Source organism: Lontra canadensis, unplaced genomic scaffold, assembly GCF_010015895.1.
Source record: "Lontra canadensis isolate GAN:19392208 unplaced genomic scaffold, GSC_riverotter_1.0 scaffold39, whole genome shotgun sequence".
NCBI lineage: Eukaryota > Metazoa > Chordata > Mammalia > Carnivora > Mustelidae > Lontra > Lontra canadensis.
The window spans coordinates 16,813,702-16,832,122 of NW_022631033.1; the positions used below are offsets into that span (position 1 = coordinate 16,813,702).

The following is an 18,421-nucleotide window of genomic DNA, read 5'->3' on the forward strand; positions in this document are numbered from 1 at the left end:
GTCTGTATCTTCCATGCCTAAAACAGTGCCTGGCACGTCTTAGGCATTCAACCTGCATTTGTTAAATGAACGAATGAGAAACTCAGGGCCGTCCGACCTCAAAGATAATGCTCCTGCAGGCTTAGAACTGTTTCCTCTGACGGTTTCTTTAGCTAGCAGTTTCTTCGGGTATGTTGTGAGTTCTTACTGCCTCCACGTACAAGGAAGTATGTAAAGATTCTAAACTTCTGAAACCAGACCACATATTCCCTTGCTACCTTTCACCGGAATCTTAGCAAACAATAGTGGAAGGAATCCTGGGCCAGGCTCTATGTTAGAAGCTGAAGACAGAAAATTTTATAATGCACAGTAACTTCCCTCGGGAAGGGAGGTTTCGGAAACACATAACCTGACCACGTTTTTAGATTTTACGTTGGTTTCAACCTCTCTAACCCTTGCCTTTCTTTCCGAACCTCTCTGAGCCGCAGACGAACCACAACAGGGTTGCGTCATCTCAGTCCCACCCACCGCACCCTGCGCGCGGCTCCTGGACCCGCTCCCAGCGGAAGCGTCCTGCCCTTGGCCCCGCCCCCAGCCGCTCTAACCCCAGGGGCGGGGCCTGCAGCGTCCCCTCGTCCACTCGTGTTCTCCCGCGCGACGTAGTGGCGGTGACGTAACAGTCGCGCACGGACCTTCCCTGCGGCTCTGCGGACATACTTCCCTTCGCGGCGGCGCGAGCTCTTAGCGTTGCGGTACAGCGGCGCGCGGACAGCCTTCCGCAATAGGGTTCCGGCCCTCTGGCGCCTGGCTGCCGCCCGCTCCCTTCACCCCGAGCCATGGCCGCAGCGGGTGGGCCGGAAGCTACTGGACGCTACCCCCTTCTCAGCCTCCTTTTGCTTCTGCTAATCGCCGGCCCTGCTCTCTGCTGGAAAGACCCTGGTGAGTGCTGTCGTCACCTGCTCCTTTCTGTCGCGTACACCCAGCGCTCAGAGGCCCAGCGGGCGACATTTCCGTTCGCCTCTGCTTGGGCCTTTCAGCCTTGATTCTCATTAACATCTTCTTTCCTATTCACCTGCGTCCTGCCTGTCCCTTTTGCTCTTCCCAGAGGTCCTGCGGGACAAGTGGGGATTGTTGGGGAGTCGACGCGGGGGGGGGGACGACTCTGTAGTCTTACGTTCCCCTTTCTCCCTTCCTTGGACTCCCGAATTTGTCTGCCTTCTTTCTCGGATGAGAGTCCTCATCCCTAACATCCCCTGCTCCTCCTGCTTTGTTGTCCTGACTGTCTGATGTCATCTTCGCTGCCTGTTGTCATGGCTGCCTGTTGCTATGGCGGACAGTTGCCACAGCACCGGCAGTCTGTGAGTCACACTTAGTGGACAGGGATGTAAACCTTGCAGGTAGGTTAGCAGAGTCGTAGACTGCACTACTTACGTGAGCAGAACCCATGCTTCTTATTCTGACCGCTACAGTGAATTTCATCTCGTTACGTCAGCTTTTCTTGTTTCTCACCGCACACTAGAATTTTAAAAACATTTTATTATTATTTTTTGTATGCGATGGTACATGATAAATGATTTCTGGAGAAAAGATTTTTTTTTATTACTATGTTATTAGAATTTTCTAAAGAATTTTTATGGGATAAACAGTATTCTCTGTAATTAATATATGTATGTATACACAAACATCCAGGTTTCCATTTAATGATGCATGTTGTTAAATTGGAATGATGTAAGAAATGACTTTTAAATAGTTAAAACATTTTTTATTGGGAGGATGAAGATGTTAAGGCATGAAAAGCATCAATATTGCATTTATGACTTGGGTGATAGGAAATGCCCATGTTTCTTAAGCAACAGATTTACTTCTGTAATATCCTATTTTATTCCTAAATGCTGAAATGAGAGAGAAGGTGCTGTTTGCAAATACTTGACTTTGAGCAACTGATTTGATGTGGATGTTTTATTAGTAATAAAAGCCAAGTTGGATTTAAATGTCCATTTATTGATGTATTCCTAGAAAGTTGTATCTAAAGAGGACACTTTGATCAGAATTATAATTTAAAAACTGAATTGAAACATTAGTTGAACCATCATTCTTTTCTTTCTTTCTTTCTTTTTTTTTTTTTTAAACTTATTTGAGAGGGAGTGTGTGTGCTCTGGCGATTGCATGTGCAGGGGGAGGAGCAGAGGGAGAGAGAGAGGGAGAGAATCTTAAGCTGACTGCTGCTGAGCAGGGAGCCCAACCTGAGGCTCTGTCCCACCACAATGAGATCATGACCTGAGCTGAAATCAAGAGTCCTACACTTAAACAGCTGAGCGACCCGGGTGCCCAGAACCCTCAATTCTTAATTAAAAAAAAAAAAAAAAAAAGAGTTTACAGATGAAGAGTCAGGGGAATTTAAAAAAAAGGAACCAAATTTAAATGAATGGTGAACCGCATCTTGCTGATCTTAGTCTATCTACTCTATAAACTATTGTTCTGGAACAAAAAGCACCAAAATATTTTGCAGAGCAAACACAATTGATTTTTATAAATTCTGCTTTACCTTAAATTTACTTTGAGGAACTGTTCTATGAAAGTATTTTATTGGGTTAAGTTTTATCAAGCCTTATAATAAAACAATAATCACTCCCTATTTTTTTTTTTTAAACTTTGGATACACTTACTTTGTCTTTAACATAGAGTGATAATTTGTCTGGAAAAGGTTTGGTACCAGTTCTAAAGAGATTACCTGACTTTTTAAAATTCTTTATGGAATTGTTTTATATTTAAGTCACTTTTCTGGGTGTTGGGAAAATAACAGTGAACAAAAGTGAGCATCTTGCGTCCACAGAGTTTATATATACTAAAGAGAAATAGACAAAACACAAATTGGTAAGTAGCATGTCATCGGGAAAAGTGATATGGGCAATAATAACACAGGGGAAGGAAGACAGGGTATACAGGCAGAAGTGGGACTTTCAAAATACACATTGGAAAGGGAAGAAATCACATTTGATCAGAAACCTGAGGGGAGACAAGGGGTAAGTGACCTGCTGTGACTTGTATTTTATTTTATTTTATTATTATTATTTTTTAAAGATTTTATTTATCCATTTGACAGAGAGAGATCACAAGTAGGCAGAGAGGCAGACAGAGAGAGGGGGAAGCAGGCTCCCCCCTGAGCAGAGAGCCCGATGTGGGGCTCGATCCCAGGACCCTGGGATCATGACCCAAGCTGAAGGCAGAGGCTTTAACCCACTGAGCCACCCAGGCGCCCTGTGACTTATATTTTAAAGGCTCCTTCTGTCCTCTCTGTGGAGAACAGACTGTAGAGGTCCAGGGAAGCAGGGAGGCCAGTGAATGAGTTTTCAGAAATTTTAGGCCTTCAGCCCACATAGAATTAAGTTTTTAGATTGGTATAGATGGATTTTCTTCTAGCCTCATAGTTAATTATGTTGGTGTCATTTATTAAATAAGGCACTCTTTTTTTTTTTGCTAAATTAAAAAGTCGTTGTCTTTTCTAAGTTTTTGTTTTTGTTTTTTTTTTACTTATTTGAGAGGGAGTGCATGTGCACACACACACACGTGTGCGCATACACACGGGCCCTGGGAGGGACAAAGGGAAGAGGGAGAGAGAGAATCTCAAGCTGACTCCAGCTGAGCCTGGAGCCCCAGTTGGAGCCCAGTGTGGGGCTTGATCCCATCACCTAGAGATCATGACCCGAGCTGAAGTTAAGAGTTGGACGCTCATCTGATGGAGCCACTCAGGTGCCCCAGAAAGTCCACTTTATCTCCTGTTGGATTCCAACATATAGCTGGATTTATTTCTGGCTTTCTTTTGTTTCATAGCTCCTTGCCTATTTTTTTTAATTAAAAAATTAAATTCAAGTTAGTTAATATAGTATATTATTAATTTCGGGAGTAGAATTTAGTGGTTCATCAGTTGCATATAACATCCAATGCTCATTACATCAAGTGACCTTAATGCCCATCACCCAGGTACCCCTTCCCCCCCTTTTGCCTATTTCTGTTCTAATTCCATACTATCTTGATTATAGTTATTTTATGGTAAGTTTTATTGTCTGGTAAAGCAATTCTTTTTCAAAAAGTTTTTGGCTATTTATAGACATTAGTTTTTCCACAGGACCTTTAACATAATTTCTTCCTGGTTCTAAAAATCCTAGTTTGGTTCCTGGTGGGAAATGCATTATATTTATTTAGGTTTTATTATATATGTATTTTTAAAATATAGATCACATATGATCCTAAGTTTATTTCCAGGTATTTTATGTATGTTATCATGTTATTTGAGATAGGCTATTTTCATTTTTAATTGGTTGTTACGGGTATAGAAAAAAATCTGTTGACCTTTGGTAATTTATAGACTATCTAGCTGTTTTTATCAAATTCTCTTATTATACCATGGTTGTCTTTTGGGAAGTTCTCTTGGATTTTGTAGGTTCAGAAACTCTAAATGAAATGTTTATTTCTTCTGTTTGTACCAAGTGCTACAGATACTACTGGAGGATTACTCAGAAGCCATTGTCTAACTTCTTCTCCTTGTCTGCCTCTCTGTAGATACTGGGAAAGCCAAATACTTATTTTACTAGAATTACTGGATCATAAGTCATTCCAGTCAATCTACCAGAGGAATTCTGGGAAAGATTTTTAAAATTTTTATGTATCTTTATATATTCCTGTTTTCTTTCAACTCTGTGTTTAAGGTTGAAATATGTCAATGTAATTTTAGGCATCATGACAGACCATCATTAAATCCTTCAACATGCCCCTCTCTTTAAAAAGGAACTTTCCCCACAAGATAAAAATAATATTACCCCTGATAAAATATATCTAAATTTCTTAATATCAACTAATTATCCATTCCATATTCAGATATCACAATTCTCCCTGAAATGTCTACACTAGTTAGTTCAAAACCAGACCCAGTCTAGGTGTGTATTCTTCCTTAAGTCTTCTTAAGTGTAGAACAAACAGGGACACATGGGTGGCTTAGTCGGTTGGGCATCTGCCTTCAGCTTGGGTCATGATCCTGGGGTCCTGGGATTGAGTCCCACATTGGGCTCCCCAGTCAGTGGGGAGTCTGCTTCTCCCAATGCCTGTGCCACTGCTTGTGCACTCTTTCTCTCTGACAAATAAATGAATAAGGTATTTAGAAAATATATAGAATAAACAGTCCTTCTTTCTATGCTGCTGCTTTGCTGAAAGGATTGGGCCAGTTGTCCTTAAGAGTATCCTACCTTCTGGATTCTGTTTTCTTATGGTGTTTTAGCTTGCTTTTTTTCTTCCCTGTTTTTCTCATAGACTGGATGTTAAATCCAAAGGATTGATAAAATTCATGTTAAATACTTTTGAGGGTTACATCCTAGTAGATGGTGTAATACCAATTTGTTCTACCATTACTGATGCTAAGATTAACTAGTAGATTAAAAGTGGCCTTATAAACCTTATAAAGTAATACTTTTCCAGAAAGCACTCTGTGTAATGTTACTTGGCACCATGCCAATATCCAATCTTTTAATGATTTTAAAACTAATAAATCCTTGTCTGAATCAGTGTCTTTGGCCATTATAAAATTATATTTTTTTCTAATTCTGTCATTTCTTCTGTATTTATTAGCTGTCATTCTTAAATAAAGTTGAGATTTCCATCCTGAGGCTATTATAGATTACAGTTCCTGATAGAAAAACAGAATAAAAATTTAATTTTTAATCTTTAATTACCAATTTTCAGAGTAAGGAGGTAGGTAGCAACTTTTAGTGACAAATGAGTTTTTGGCATTCTCTTGGAGTATCATTATGGACTCTAGATTTTCATAGGTTAACATAATTTGATCAATTACAGTCTTTATCTTGCTGGTCACTCTTTTTCTTTTGGTGTCTTAGGAAGAATTCTCCATACCAGGATCATAAATATTCAGTTGTGCTTTCTTCTGGTATTTTTTTATTTGTTGTACGTTTTATGGTAAGTTTTCAGCTGTCATGGATTAATTTTTGTACATGGTGTATGATGATCAATTTTTCTAATCTTCTGCCAATATTATACTGTTTATGCTATTAAACCTATAGTAGTAGGTTTAATAATATATTTTGATATATGTAGTCCAAATTTAATTTCTTTGTTGTTACTGGTTTTCGGCTGCCTTTTCATTATTGATTTTATATATTAGTATATTTTTTATATTCTGTTTCTAGTTTTATTGCATTTTGGGGAGAATGCGCTGATAAATCTAAGCTTAGTTTCATTTATTAAGTTCTTTTTTTGGTAAATAAGTATAAATATGATCTGTATCTGCTGATATGAGGGAATGTCCACGATGTATAATAAAGTGGAGAAACCATATGAAGAATAATGTAGATTGTATATTTCAGTTTTTTTATAACAATAAACTAAAAAAATCTAAAACAAGTCCTGAATCTGTGTCTGGATAAGCAAGAAAAAGGTACTTACCAGGTTGTTAATTTGGGTTATCACAGAAATGTGAAATTGGAGGAAGAGTGGGTTTCACTATTAAACAAAATTATGAAATATATATAGATGAATAAATAAAACATACATGAATAGTTTAGAGACGAATAAAACAAATATCAGTGTAGCCCCATTCATTTAAGAGAAGGAACTTTAGAAGAATTCTGCCTGTTCCTTTCTAAGCACATTTCCTTTCCCAGAGGTAGCTACTTAACTGATTTTTGAATGAATAATTTTTTTAGTCCAGTTTTTTGACCCATGTATGTGGTAAAACACTGAAATTTTTTGAAAAACTGACTAGCTGTTTTCTTAGTAGTGTACTAAAAGTCTCTGGCTTCAAGTTTCCCGAGATTTTAAGTGCCCCTTTTGGGGAAATGACTGGGGAAAGACAGGAAAATAGGACTCGCTGTAATTAGGGCGTCTGTTGAAAGCTCTAGGGGTCCAGTATTGAACATCCGGCAGAAACCTGGTCAGAAAGAGTAGGTTGCTCTTTATCTTTTGCTTCTAAGGTGGGCAGGGTCTCTCTGTTGCACTCAGGAATAGGTGAAAGCCAGAATGCTTCTGTGGGGTGACATGAGTGTCCTCAGCTGACCCAGGTAGCAGGACATGGGGGAAAGAGGAGGAAAGTCCATGAGCTCAAGGTCAAGACCGCTAAAATACAGCTAAAAACCAAAGGCAGGTTCACCTGGACATTCTCTCCTTAGGTTTAAAAAAGATGGTACGGTGGCAGCAGGGAATTTCGCTGGTAGCCCTTTTGACCAGTACTCTTGCCGCGTGGACTTGTTACCCTCTGTCTGACGCATGGCTGCATCCTGCTATCTTCACTTAGCGTTCTCCTCGGGATTCCCTTTGTCCCTCTGTATGCTACTACTCTTTCTTTAGACCTCTGGTTTTTTGTTTTTGTTTTTGTTTTTTAAAGATTTTTTATTTATTTATTTGACAGACAGAGATCACAAGTAGGCAGAGAGGCAGGCAGAGAGAGAGGAGGAAGCAGGCTCCCCACTGAGCAGAGAGCCCGATGCGGGGCTCGATCCCAGAACCCTGGAATCATGACCTGAGCCGAAGGCAGAGGCTCTAACCCACTGAGCCACCCAGGCGCCCCAGACCTCTGGTTTTTATGTCTTTCTCTTTGCTTTGTTTTTTTCTCTTGGTGGCAAATATCCTTCATTATGTTACTGAGAATGGATACCTGGGATGTAAGTATTTTGAAACCTTTCAGATGTCTGAGAAATCTACTGTCTTGGCTTGAGTGACAGTCTAGAATTCTCCACCCACTTACTGTGAAAGTATTTCCTATGACAAGCGTTTAATTAGGATGACTTTCTATGTTTGACAATATATTTACTACCTGTTCATCTGTGTTCCTCTTGTTTTAGACAGAATATTGTTGCGGGACGTAAAAGCTCTTACCCTCCACCATGACCGCTATACCACCTCGCGTAGGCTGGATCCAATCCCGCAACTGAAATGTGTTGGAGGCACAGCTGGATGTGATTCTTATACCCCAAAAGTCATACAGTGTCAGAACAAAGGTTGGGATGGGTATGATGTACAGGTAATACTCGTTATGTTGATGACAGTTTAACTGGGATTTTTATTCAATGAAGTGTTTATTGGGATATTATTCAGTATTTTGGGGTAAGACATATAGAAAATCTCAAGTTAAATATGTAAATATAAATCGGTGATTCATTTTCTGAAAGAACATCCTCCAAAAGATATGAACTAATTTTAAAGCCTGGAAACATTCATTGTAATTTTCTAATAAGACATTAGTAAATTTTCAAAACTTTGTAAACTTGGGGGTAGAGGTAGAGGCTCTCTGCTGATTATCATTTTACTGTCATTCCTCAAAGAATACCAACCTACCCTAACATGTTATATAATGTTAACATGATCAGGAATTGTAGGCTGTTAGGAATGTAAAATGGTGCAGCTGCCTGGCAGTTTCCCAGAAGGTTAAACATAGTGTTACTAGATGCCCCAGTCATTCCATTAGTAGGTATATACCCAAGAGAATTAAAAATATATGTCCACACAAAAATTTGTACATAAATGGTTGTAGCTGCATTATTTATAATAGCCAAATGTCCATTATTGATGAATGAATAAACAAAATGTGGTATATCCATACAGTGGAATATTCTGCCATATAGAAGAATGAAGAACAGATACATCCTCAACATGTGTGAAAACATTATGCTAAGTCAGAGAAGCCAGTCACATATTGTATGATTGCATTTATATGAAATGTCCGGGATAGGGAAATCCATAAAGACAGACTGGTAGTTGCCCAGGGTTGGGAAATTTGGGAGGAAGTGAGTGACTGCTAATGGATGTGAGATTTCTTTTTGGGGTGATGAAGATATGCTAAAATTGATGGTGGTGATGGTTGCACAACTGTGAATATACTAAAAACCATCGAAATGGGTGGAATGCATGATAGGTGAATCATATTTCAATAAAGCTGTCATAAAAAATAAAATAGCATATCTGAAATTTGGAAGAGGAAGATAATTGACCAGAAACATCACAGAAACACAGAAAAACAAATCAGATCTATTTTAGCTTGTGTCTCTTTAAATGCTGTTAAAGAAGCATATTACCTATTTTGCTCAAAATATAGTTATGGAATTTAAACTAACCTGGGACCTTTTTTTTTTTTTTTAAGGCAAGTATAACTGTCTGCATTTATGGAGAGAAATAGACCCAGGAATGTTAAGAAACTTGCTCACCTTTCATAGATAATAGATAGCAAATTTGGATCTGTGTTCTTTTTTTTTTTTTTAATTTTTAATTTTTTAAATTTCAGTGTACCAGAATTCGTTTTTTATGCACTACACCCATTGCTCCATGCAATATGTGCCCTCCATAATACCCACCACCAGGCTCACCCAACTTCCTACCTCCCACCCCTTCAAAACCCTCAGATTGTTTGGGGAGATGAACCATGAGAGACTATGGACTCTGATAAACTGGGACTTTTTTAAAGAAAGATTTTATTTATTTGAGAGAGTGAGAGAGAGCATGAGCAGGTGGGGGGAGTAGGGTTTTTATTTAAGGTGGATATTTTTGAGGCTAGCATGAACTTTTTGCATTTTCCTAAATAGCTCAAAAAATTTTTAAGAGATGGGGTGCTGGGCTGGCTCAGTTGGTGGAACATGTGATTATTGATCTTCAGTTTTTGAGTTCAGGCCCCGGCTGGGTGTAGAGATTACTTAAAAAAAATTCTTTTAAGAGAATTACTTATAGGATTAGGCTTTGGAAAGTTGGTCGATAGTATTGTAAAATTTTTTTTTTTTTTTTTTTTTAAAGATTTTATTTATTGATTTGACAGAGAGAGATCACAAGTAGACAGAGAGGCAGGCAGAGAGAGAGAGAGAGGGAAGCAGGCTCCCTGCTGAGCAGAGAGCCCGATGCGGGACTCGATCCCAGGACCCTGAGATCATGACCTGAGCCGAAGGCAGCGGCTTAACCCACTGAGCCACCCAGGCGCCCAGTATTGTAAAATTTGTGCAGAAAGTTTTTCTCAGAAAGTTGTGTACTGTCTCTGATGCTCTATGTAGTTACCAGATACTCCTATATGATGCTGACTTTTGAGCCTTAACTTAAAAAAAAAAAAGCACTCGCCAGGTTTACACACTTCACAGCACTCACCATAGCACATACCCTCCCCAATGTCCATAACCCCACCCTCCCTCTCCCAACCCCCCTCCCCCCAGCAACCCTCAGTTTGTTTTGTGACCTGTACCTCTGGGGAAAAAAATATATGTTTATAAAAAATAAAATTAATAAAAAAAGGTTTCATTAAAAAAAAGCACTCTATTTTTATTTTTTATTTATTTATTTAAAATATTTTGTTTATTTATTTGTCAGAGGGAGAGCACAGGCATAGGGAGGGCAGAGGCAGAAGGAGAAGCAGGCTCCCTGCTGAACAGGGAGCCCACTGCAGGACTTGATCCCAGAGCCCTGGGATTATGACCTGAATTGAAGGCAGATGCTTAACCAACTGAGCTACCCAGGTGTCCCTATTATTTGTTTATTTTTGAAAGATATATTTTAGAGAGAGAAAGAGTGAGCACACGGGGTCACAGGGGTGGGTGGTAGGGCCGAGAGAGAGTCTTAAGCGGACTCTGTGCTGAGTGCAGAGCCTGTGGTGGGGCTCCATCTCACTAGCTGGAGATCACGACCTGAGGTGAAAGCAAGAGTTGGTTGCTTAACTGACTGCGCCACCTCAGTGTCCCCAAAACCTCTATTTTTAAAACATCTTGAACAACAGTGGGAGAAAGTTGACATTTAAAAATTTTGTTTTACATTTACGGTTGGGGGATATTTAGTATGTACAAAAGAATTACTTACATGGAGGGGTGCCTGGGTGGCTCAGTGGGTTAAAGCCTCTGCCTTCGGCTCAGGTCATGATCCCAGCATCCTGGGATCGAGCCCCACATCGGGCTCTCTGCTCAGCAGGAAGCCTGCTTCCTCCTCTCTCTCTCTCTCTCTCTGCCTGCCTCTCTGCCTACTTGTGACCTCTGTCTGTCAAATAAATAAAAAAATAAAATCTTTAAAAAAAAAAAAGAATTACTTACATGGATATGTAAGGAATAAGGAATAGTAATAAAACAAACACTAGCTTTGAGGTCCCTAGGTTACCTTCCCCCCAACACAGAAATACGCATTGTTTTGAAGTTTGTTTATTACCCCCTGACTTCATTTTGCAGTTTTATGACAGCTGTATAGCCCAAATAGTACATTTTAATGAAAAAAATTTTTGATTCTAATAACCTATTTCTGTTTTTCTTCACAGTGGGAATGTAAGACTGATTTAGATATTGCATATAAATTTGGAAAAACTGTGGTGAGCTGTGAAGGCTATGAATCCTCTGAAGACCAGTACGTACTAAGAGGTTCCTGTGGCTTGGAGTATAACTTAGATTACACAGAACTTGGCCTGAAGAAATTGAGAGAGTCTGGAAAAAACCACGGCTTTAGCTCTTTCTCTGATTATTACAACAAACTGTCCTCCCCAGACTCTAGTGGCATCAGTGGATTGATTACCATCGTAGTACTACTTGCTATTGCTTTTGGAGTTTATAAAGTGTTCCTTAGTGAAGGTCAGGATTCTCCTCCACCATATTCTGAGTATCCTCCAAATTCCCATCGTTACCAGAGATTCACCAGCTCAGCAGGACCCCCTCCTGCAGGCTTTAAATCGGAATTCACAGGTATGTTTCCCTAATGGCAGTAAGTAGGGTATGTGCCAGGTAGTGAATCTTGTGCTGGCTTCTGAAATAGAAAGTGGTCAGATTGGGAAACCAAAGCAGATTTGTCTTCTCCTCTTATATTTTACTTTTTCAACTTCTTTACCTCTTATTCTATGTAAGGGTAATTGTGATGATTAATTTAAGGTGGCATGATGAAATTATAAATCATCTTAATCAGAAAAACTTGATCAGGTTTGGTAATAAGCATTTACCTTGAACTCTGTCTCATACCATATATAAAATTTATTCATTAAATATTATAGATCTCAGGATAAAAGGTAAAATAGGTTTCCAGAAAACATAGGAAAATGTGTCATGATCATGCAATAGGTAAAAATTTCTTAGAATATAAAAAGTTCCAGCCATAAAGAAAGGATGGATAAATTTGACTTTATTTAAATTAAGAATGTTTAGCAATCAAAAGACCACATTAACAGAGTGGAAAGGCAAGCCACAGACTGGGAGAAAATATTTGTAAAATGCTATTTCCAACATAGGGTGTGTATCTAGAATATGTATATGTGCCGCCCAGGCAAGGCCTAGACTATGTAAAGAATTCACCCACAAATCTGAGGGAAGACACACAACCCAGTTTTTAAAATGGACACAGACTTGAAAGCAATTTTATAATAGAAGATACCCTGATGTCCAGTAACAATATGAAAATGTACCTGGCCTCATTAGTTTTCAGGAAATTGCAAATTAAAACCATGCTGAGTTCATTATTAACCACTGTATGTATAACCACCATAATGGCTAATGTTGAAAAGGGAGAGTACAGGGGTGCCTGGGTGGCTCTACAGGGGTGCCTGGGTGGCTCAGTCATTAAGTGTCTGCCTTCAGCTCGTCACGATCCCAGGGTCCTGGGATCAAGCCCTGCATCGGGCTCTCTACTCAGTGGGAAGCCTGCTGCTCCCTCTCCCACTTCCCTGCTTGTGTTCCCTCTCTTGCTGTGTCTCTGTCTGTCAAATAAATAAATAAAATATTTAAAGAAAAAAAAAAAAAGAGTACCAAGTAAAGGTAAGGATATAGTCAACTGCAACTTGATGGTAGGAGTAAAAAACGTTTCGAAAACTGTCACTGCCTCCCCATGACGCAGCAGTTTCATTCCTCAATACATACCTAAGATAAATGCATGCATTTATATACAAAAAGAAATGCACAGAATATTTTTAGAGTTTTATTGTAACAGTAAAAAACTGGAAATAGAATGTACATAAACATAAGAATGGGACAAATTGTGATTTTTTTTTCACACAACGTAATACTGTAGATCAGTTCAAAAAAACAAAACCAAAAACTGATATAATGCAATAATGGGGATTGACTCTCACTAACACATGATGTGCCAGACACAGAAGAGTACCTGTTGTATGATTACGTTTATGCAAAGTTCAGGAATGCGTAAAACTAAAGTATAGTGAGAGAAGTCGAGGTAATGCTTATCTCTGATGTGGGTGGATATCTACTGGGAGTCGTCATGAGGGAGCCTTCTGGGGGCTAGAAGTGTTTTATTGATGTGCAAATGGGTACCTGTGTACAGATTTATTATGTTGTTCATGTGAGATTAGCACGCTTTCCTTTATGTGTGCTGTACATCAACTAAAAAAAATTTCCTCTGAGGGTGCCTGGGTGGCTCAGTTGGTTAAGCGACTACCTTCATCTCAGGTCATGATCCTGGAGTTCCGGGATCGAATCCCGCATTGGGCTCTCAGCTCCACGGGGAGTCTGCTTCTCCCTCTGACCTCCTCTCTCATTGTCTCTCTCTCAAATAAATAAATAAAATATTTTTTAAAAATTTCCTCTGAGCGGAAGATACTTTTTTGGTCTCTAAGATCTGACTTCCCAATTGCTAGAAATATCTGGCTGCTGCTTCCACTTGGATTCCTCCATTACACACAAGCGCAGCTGTCACCTGAAGCCCTTACAGATGTTCATAGCCCATAGGAAGGAGCTCCCAATGAGGTCATCTGCAGGTAGCTGATCCTCCTCTGAGCAAATGTGACTTTATAGGAGGGAACTGCCCCCCTTCAAAAATAAATCCCTTTTGTTCATGTCTGTGGGAAAAGTGCTCCTTAGTTATAAATCAGTATTTTATGAATACACTTTTTAAAAAAGGATTTATTTCAGAGAGATAGCATGCTCATCTGTGCATGTGGGGGGAGAGAGGTAGAGGGAGAGAGAGAGGGAACTTCAAGTAGACTCCCTGCTGAACAGGGAGCCTGATGTGGGGTTTAATCCTGCAACGCCGAGATCATGACCTGAGCCGAAATCAAGAGTCGGACGGACACTCATCCTACTGAGCCACCCAGGTGCCCCCCCGCCCCACTTTTTTTTAGTATAAATGCCGAAGTATTAGTACTAAATAGAACAAATGAAACAATTGAAATGCCATGTTAATTTTGGTTTTGTGGGCTATGTTTTAAGTGAGGATACATAATAAATCATTTTTATTTCTAGGACCGCATGGTGCAGCTTCTGGTTTCGGCAGTGCTTTCACGGGACAGCGAGGATATGACAATTCAGGACCAGGATTCTGGACTGGCTTGGGAACTGGAGGAATATTAGGATATTTGTTTGGCAGCAATAGGTAGGCTTTGATCTCACTTGCCTTTTAATTCCACTTTTCTTTAGGGCAGCTTTGTTTGGTTTGCAATTTGACTGGATTTGGTTTTGTTAAGGAAAATATATTATGGTGACATTACCCAGTTAAATCAGATTCTCTGCTATATGGGCTTCCATTAATATTGTATATGTTGTTTTCTTTTATTGTGTTTCTTCTTCCAATGTCATCCTTATAGAGATCATGAGATAGGAAAAAGACTGTTTATTTAACACCTGAGAAAATGAGAAAGAACATGGCATTTGAGGAATAGTTAGCAGTCTGGTTTGGTGGGAGAATGATAGAGAAGCAAGGCTGAAAGGGGCTTGGTACCAGATTTTGGGATACCTTCATGTTATTGGTAGTTTAATTTTAGATTTTATTTGAGTGTGAATTCTGGAAGAAAGAGTCTCTTCTTCCTGTCACTCTGTCCCCCCATGGCCGTGACTATACAATAGCAGAAATACAAAATAGTATTTATTTCATGTCATACCAGAGCACTGAGGAAAAACGCTTGATAAAGGTATTGTTTTCTGAGAGTATAGGAATAGGAGGATATTTAAAAGTCACAAGAAAAGTGCCTGATATGCTTTTATATCTTAATAGAGCAGCAACACCCTTCTCAGACTCGTGGTACTACCCGTCTCCTTCGTACTCCAGCACATGGAATAGCCGTGCTTACTCACCCCTTCGTGGAGCCTCAGGTAGCTATTCGGCACATTCAAGCTCAGAGACAAGAACCAGAACAGCATCAGGTAAGACTGAAAACGGAGAAGTTCCTATGATGTAGCAGTGAAGAACAGAAATCGTTTTAGAACTTAAGAAGATAGTACTTACTATATATTAGTCATAATTTTATTTGTCAGACTCATCAGAAATATTAATAGCAAAATTAACATTAAAATATAGTTCAAAATCATTCTTTCCTCCTACCTCTAAACATTCTTTAAATATCAAACAGGGATTTGGGTTAGACTCACCTCTACCGCTTACCAGGGTTTTACCTTAAACCTTCCTGAACATTGGTTTCCACACTGTGTTTAATTCTGTGACCTCTAGGCTGCTTTTAAGCTTATCTAAAATGGAATTTTCTAGGTGGAAGTTTGAACTTTTAAAATTCAGCAAAACTCACTAAATAACTCAGTAACTACCTGTACTTTAAATAATTGTCAAAAATATGGTGGTCACGTTTATTGCTATTGTTAAGAGGAAATTTTGTAAAAAGCAAAGATATAATATATAAGAAATTAGAAAATAACTATTTGTTTTAAAATATCCAGCTAATTAGCAGAGGATGGGGAAACATGGGTAATGAAGTAGTAATAGATTGCTGTGGGTTGGATTCGTCTTTCACTGGGGGGAGTTATGGAACAGAGATTAATTCTTGATATTGATAAGAAGACTTGTATAAATATGTTTTGAGTGTAAGAGTGAATTTCTCACAGTATGGTGTGAATATAAATTGACACAATCACTTTGAAAGACTCTTTGGTATTACCAACTAAAATAAAGCATAGACTCAAGACCCAGCAGTTTCCCTCTCAGATATAGAGCAGCAGAAATGCATACACTTGTGCACTGAAAGATAAGTCTGAAAACGTTCATGGCATCTTTATTCCTAATCACCTCCAACTGGAAAAACGCCTGTATCCAGCAGCAGTAAGTGAGATGAATAAATTGAATTATGGCCATACCGTGGAAAGCTGTGCAACACGGAGGGAGAATAAACCACTGTATGCAATGACGTGGGTAGATCGACCAAATATAAAAAGAAAAGAAAGAAGCCAGACACAAAGGAATAGATATAAATATGATTACAACATTCTTATTTTTATAAAAACTAGCAAAGCTAACCTATGGTGTTAGATGTAAGGTAGTGGTTACTTTTTGGGAGGAAAAGGAGTGGTAGTGATTGGGAGGATATATAAAAATATAGCAGTGTAGGACATAACACAAGCAGAAAACTCAGTAGAAACAAAAATTGTAAAAAAAAAAAAAAACCAAACACCCATAAATATCAACAGAAATCTTTGGGACTTACATGAAAAAAATTATTAAACATTACCAAATAACCTAAAGAAAAACCTGAAAAAAATTGAGTTTTCAAATGGGAACACTTGTCATCTTGTAAATTTGCAAGTGTGTTTGAGTGTGTGTGTGTGTGTGTGTGTAGTGTGGGGGTGGGGGGGTGTTGACTTGACTACATAACATTTACTGTTGAGAAAGCCTGAAACTTGCCCCCCGCAGGATTTCTGTCGCCGCTGGGATTGTGACAGGTAGCAGGGCATGGCCAGCTCCATTGGCCTCTGCTTTTTGGCTTAGACTTTGACTTTTGCCCATATCACGTTGGCCCCACCATGGAACACGTATTCTTTGGCTTCCTGACTACAAGTGATTCGCAAGCAGCATGTCCGAGTCTAGTCAGCTTGATGGCTGGGTGACCGGGAGGGCTGTTGTGGGTGGCGAAGCACTGTCTTCCTCCCTCCTTCCCTTGGGTCTCTTTATTCATCTGTCACAATAAATGTGTTCCTGTTGTAGTTTTATAAGCAATGCCAGTGCATTTTTAAAAACCAATATAAATTGTACTCTTCTCATTTTAGGATATGGTGGTACCAGAAGACGATAAGAGAGTAGAAAGTTCAAGTCAAACACTGGATGCAAAATCTGATTTTTCATCACTTTCTTAGGAAAAAAAAAAAAAGAAGTGCTACCTGCTAATGACTGGGGAAGGGGAAAATGTAAAAGTTGTGTGGTTTTTGGTCCTGTATTGCTTTTTTGTGCTCTATGACTTGAGACTAACAGTTGATATATGAGAAAATGCTTCTGTAGAGAATTGTATGTTAGTGTAACATGCAGTTAGGTTTTGCAGTTTCTGAAAGTGATGATGACTGTGGAAAGCTGAAAATGTATTGATTTTTTAAACCTGTGACATCATTAAGAGTGAAGGCTAGATTTATGACCATTAGACACTGAGTACAGAAAATGTCAGTCTTACATGGTTTTAGTCAATGAGTCATTACCTTATAAAAATGATAATAATCTATTTGATATTTGCTGTGTGGTGTTTACTGTTCTTCAAACATTTAAACCAAGCTTCCGACTACCAGTTATACTTAATCTGTATGTTCTGATCACTTTTGAGCTCAGGAGCTTTGAATCCTTCTGTGGTAGTGGGCTTCAGTTAAGTAAGAATGACCTTTTTTTGGAAAAAGTAGAGAATAAGCATCTAGAAGGTTGTTGCGAATGATTGTGCTGACAAAGATGGCTTGAAACCTCCATATTCATTTCTTAAGAAGTAAAGTTTAAATGCTTCCGCAAAGGTTTTTACCAGCAAAAGCATGCAGTTCTCTGTGGGATCTCCAGTGTTGTTGTAGCAATCTGTTTCTGTCTTACATTAAAATGAGGGGAAGAATGAAAACAAACAAGAGGTTTCATTGTTATTCTTTCTGCCACCCTTGTCGCAAATTGGTGTTACTTTTTTTTTTGACCCTTTTTCTCAAAGGAAAAGGGGTTCATGCGGGAGCTCCGTCTCCCTAATTTCCCGTGGTAGTCTTGCCTTAGCTACCAGTCCCTCGGTAAATGTTTTCAAAAAAGTAATTCAGAAATGGTTTGGAAGGAAGCCTCTGCTGAAAAATGGCTTAAAAAAAAAAAAAAAAAGAAATCTCTGAAGTCTCTGAACTGTCAAAGATTGCATCATCCATCTTAGCTAAGCTCGACAACCCGAGAGTCTCATTTTTACCTTTTAGGAATTATTTAAAAACAAACATTTGTTTATTCCTTAAAATGTGATTGGGGGGGCGCCTGGGTGGCTCAGTGGGTTAAGGCCTCTGCCTTCAGCTCAGGTCATGATCTCAGGGTCCTGGGATCGAGCCCCGCATCGGGCTCTCTGCTCAGCAGGGAGCCTGCTTCCTCCTCTCTCTCTGCCTGCCTCTCTGCCTGCTTGTGATCTCTGTCTGTCAAATAAATAAATAAAATCTTGGGGAAAAAAAATGTGATTTGGGGACTAGTTGAAGGAATGTTGTGAACACAACTGCCCTTTCCTCCCATCAGTAAAACTTGGTAGAAATCTTAATTTATGTCACAGAGAAAACAGTTTTTCTTTAAGTACGTT

General features: G+C 39.2%; 1 protein-coding gene across 1 annotated transcript; it reads left to right on the plus strand.

Annotated features, from left to right (window-relative positions):
* The first annotated feature begins 675 nt into the window (after positions 1-675).
* On the plus strand, positions 676-17,967 carry SARAF (store-operated calcium entry associated regulatory factor). The gene is made up of 6 exons (XM_032869965.1): positions 676-918; positions 7,824-8,002; positions 11,252-11,669; positions 14,169-14,298; positions 14,917-15,065; positions 16,911-17,967. Exons 1-6 carry the CDS (start codon positions 816-818, stop codon positions 16,934-16,936), a joined length of 1,005 nt encoding a protein of 334 aa, XP_032725856.1. The 5' UTR covers positions 676-815; the 3' UTR covers positions 16,937-17,967.
* Positions 17,968-18,421: the final 454 nt, after the last annotated feature.

Coding starts and splice junctions, on each gene's coding strand:
- SARAF (XM_032869965.1), top strand. CDS start 816: ATGGCCGCAGCGGGTGGGCCGGAAGCTACTGGACGCTACCCCCTTCTC. Junction 14,299..14,916: donor TATTTGTTTGGCAGCAATAG/GTAGGCTTTGAT, acceptor ATATCTTAATAG/AGCAGCAACACCCTTCTCAG. Junction 15,066..16,910: donor AAGAACCAGAACAGCATCAG/GTAAGACTGAAA, acceptor TTCTCATTTTAG/GATATGGTGGTACCAGAAGA.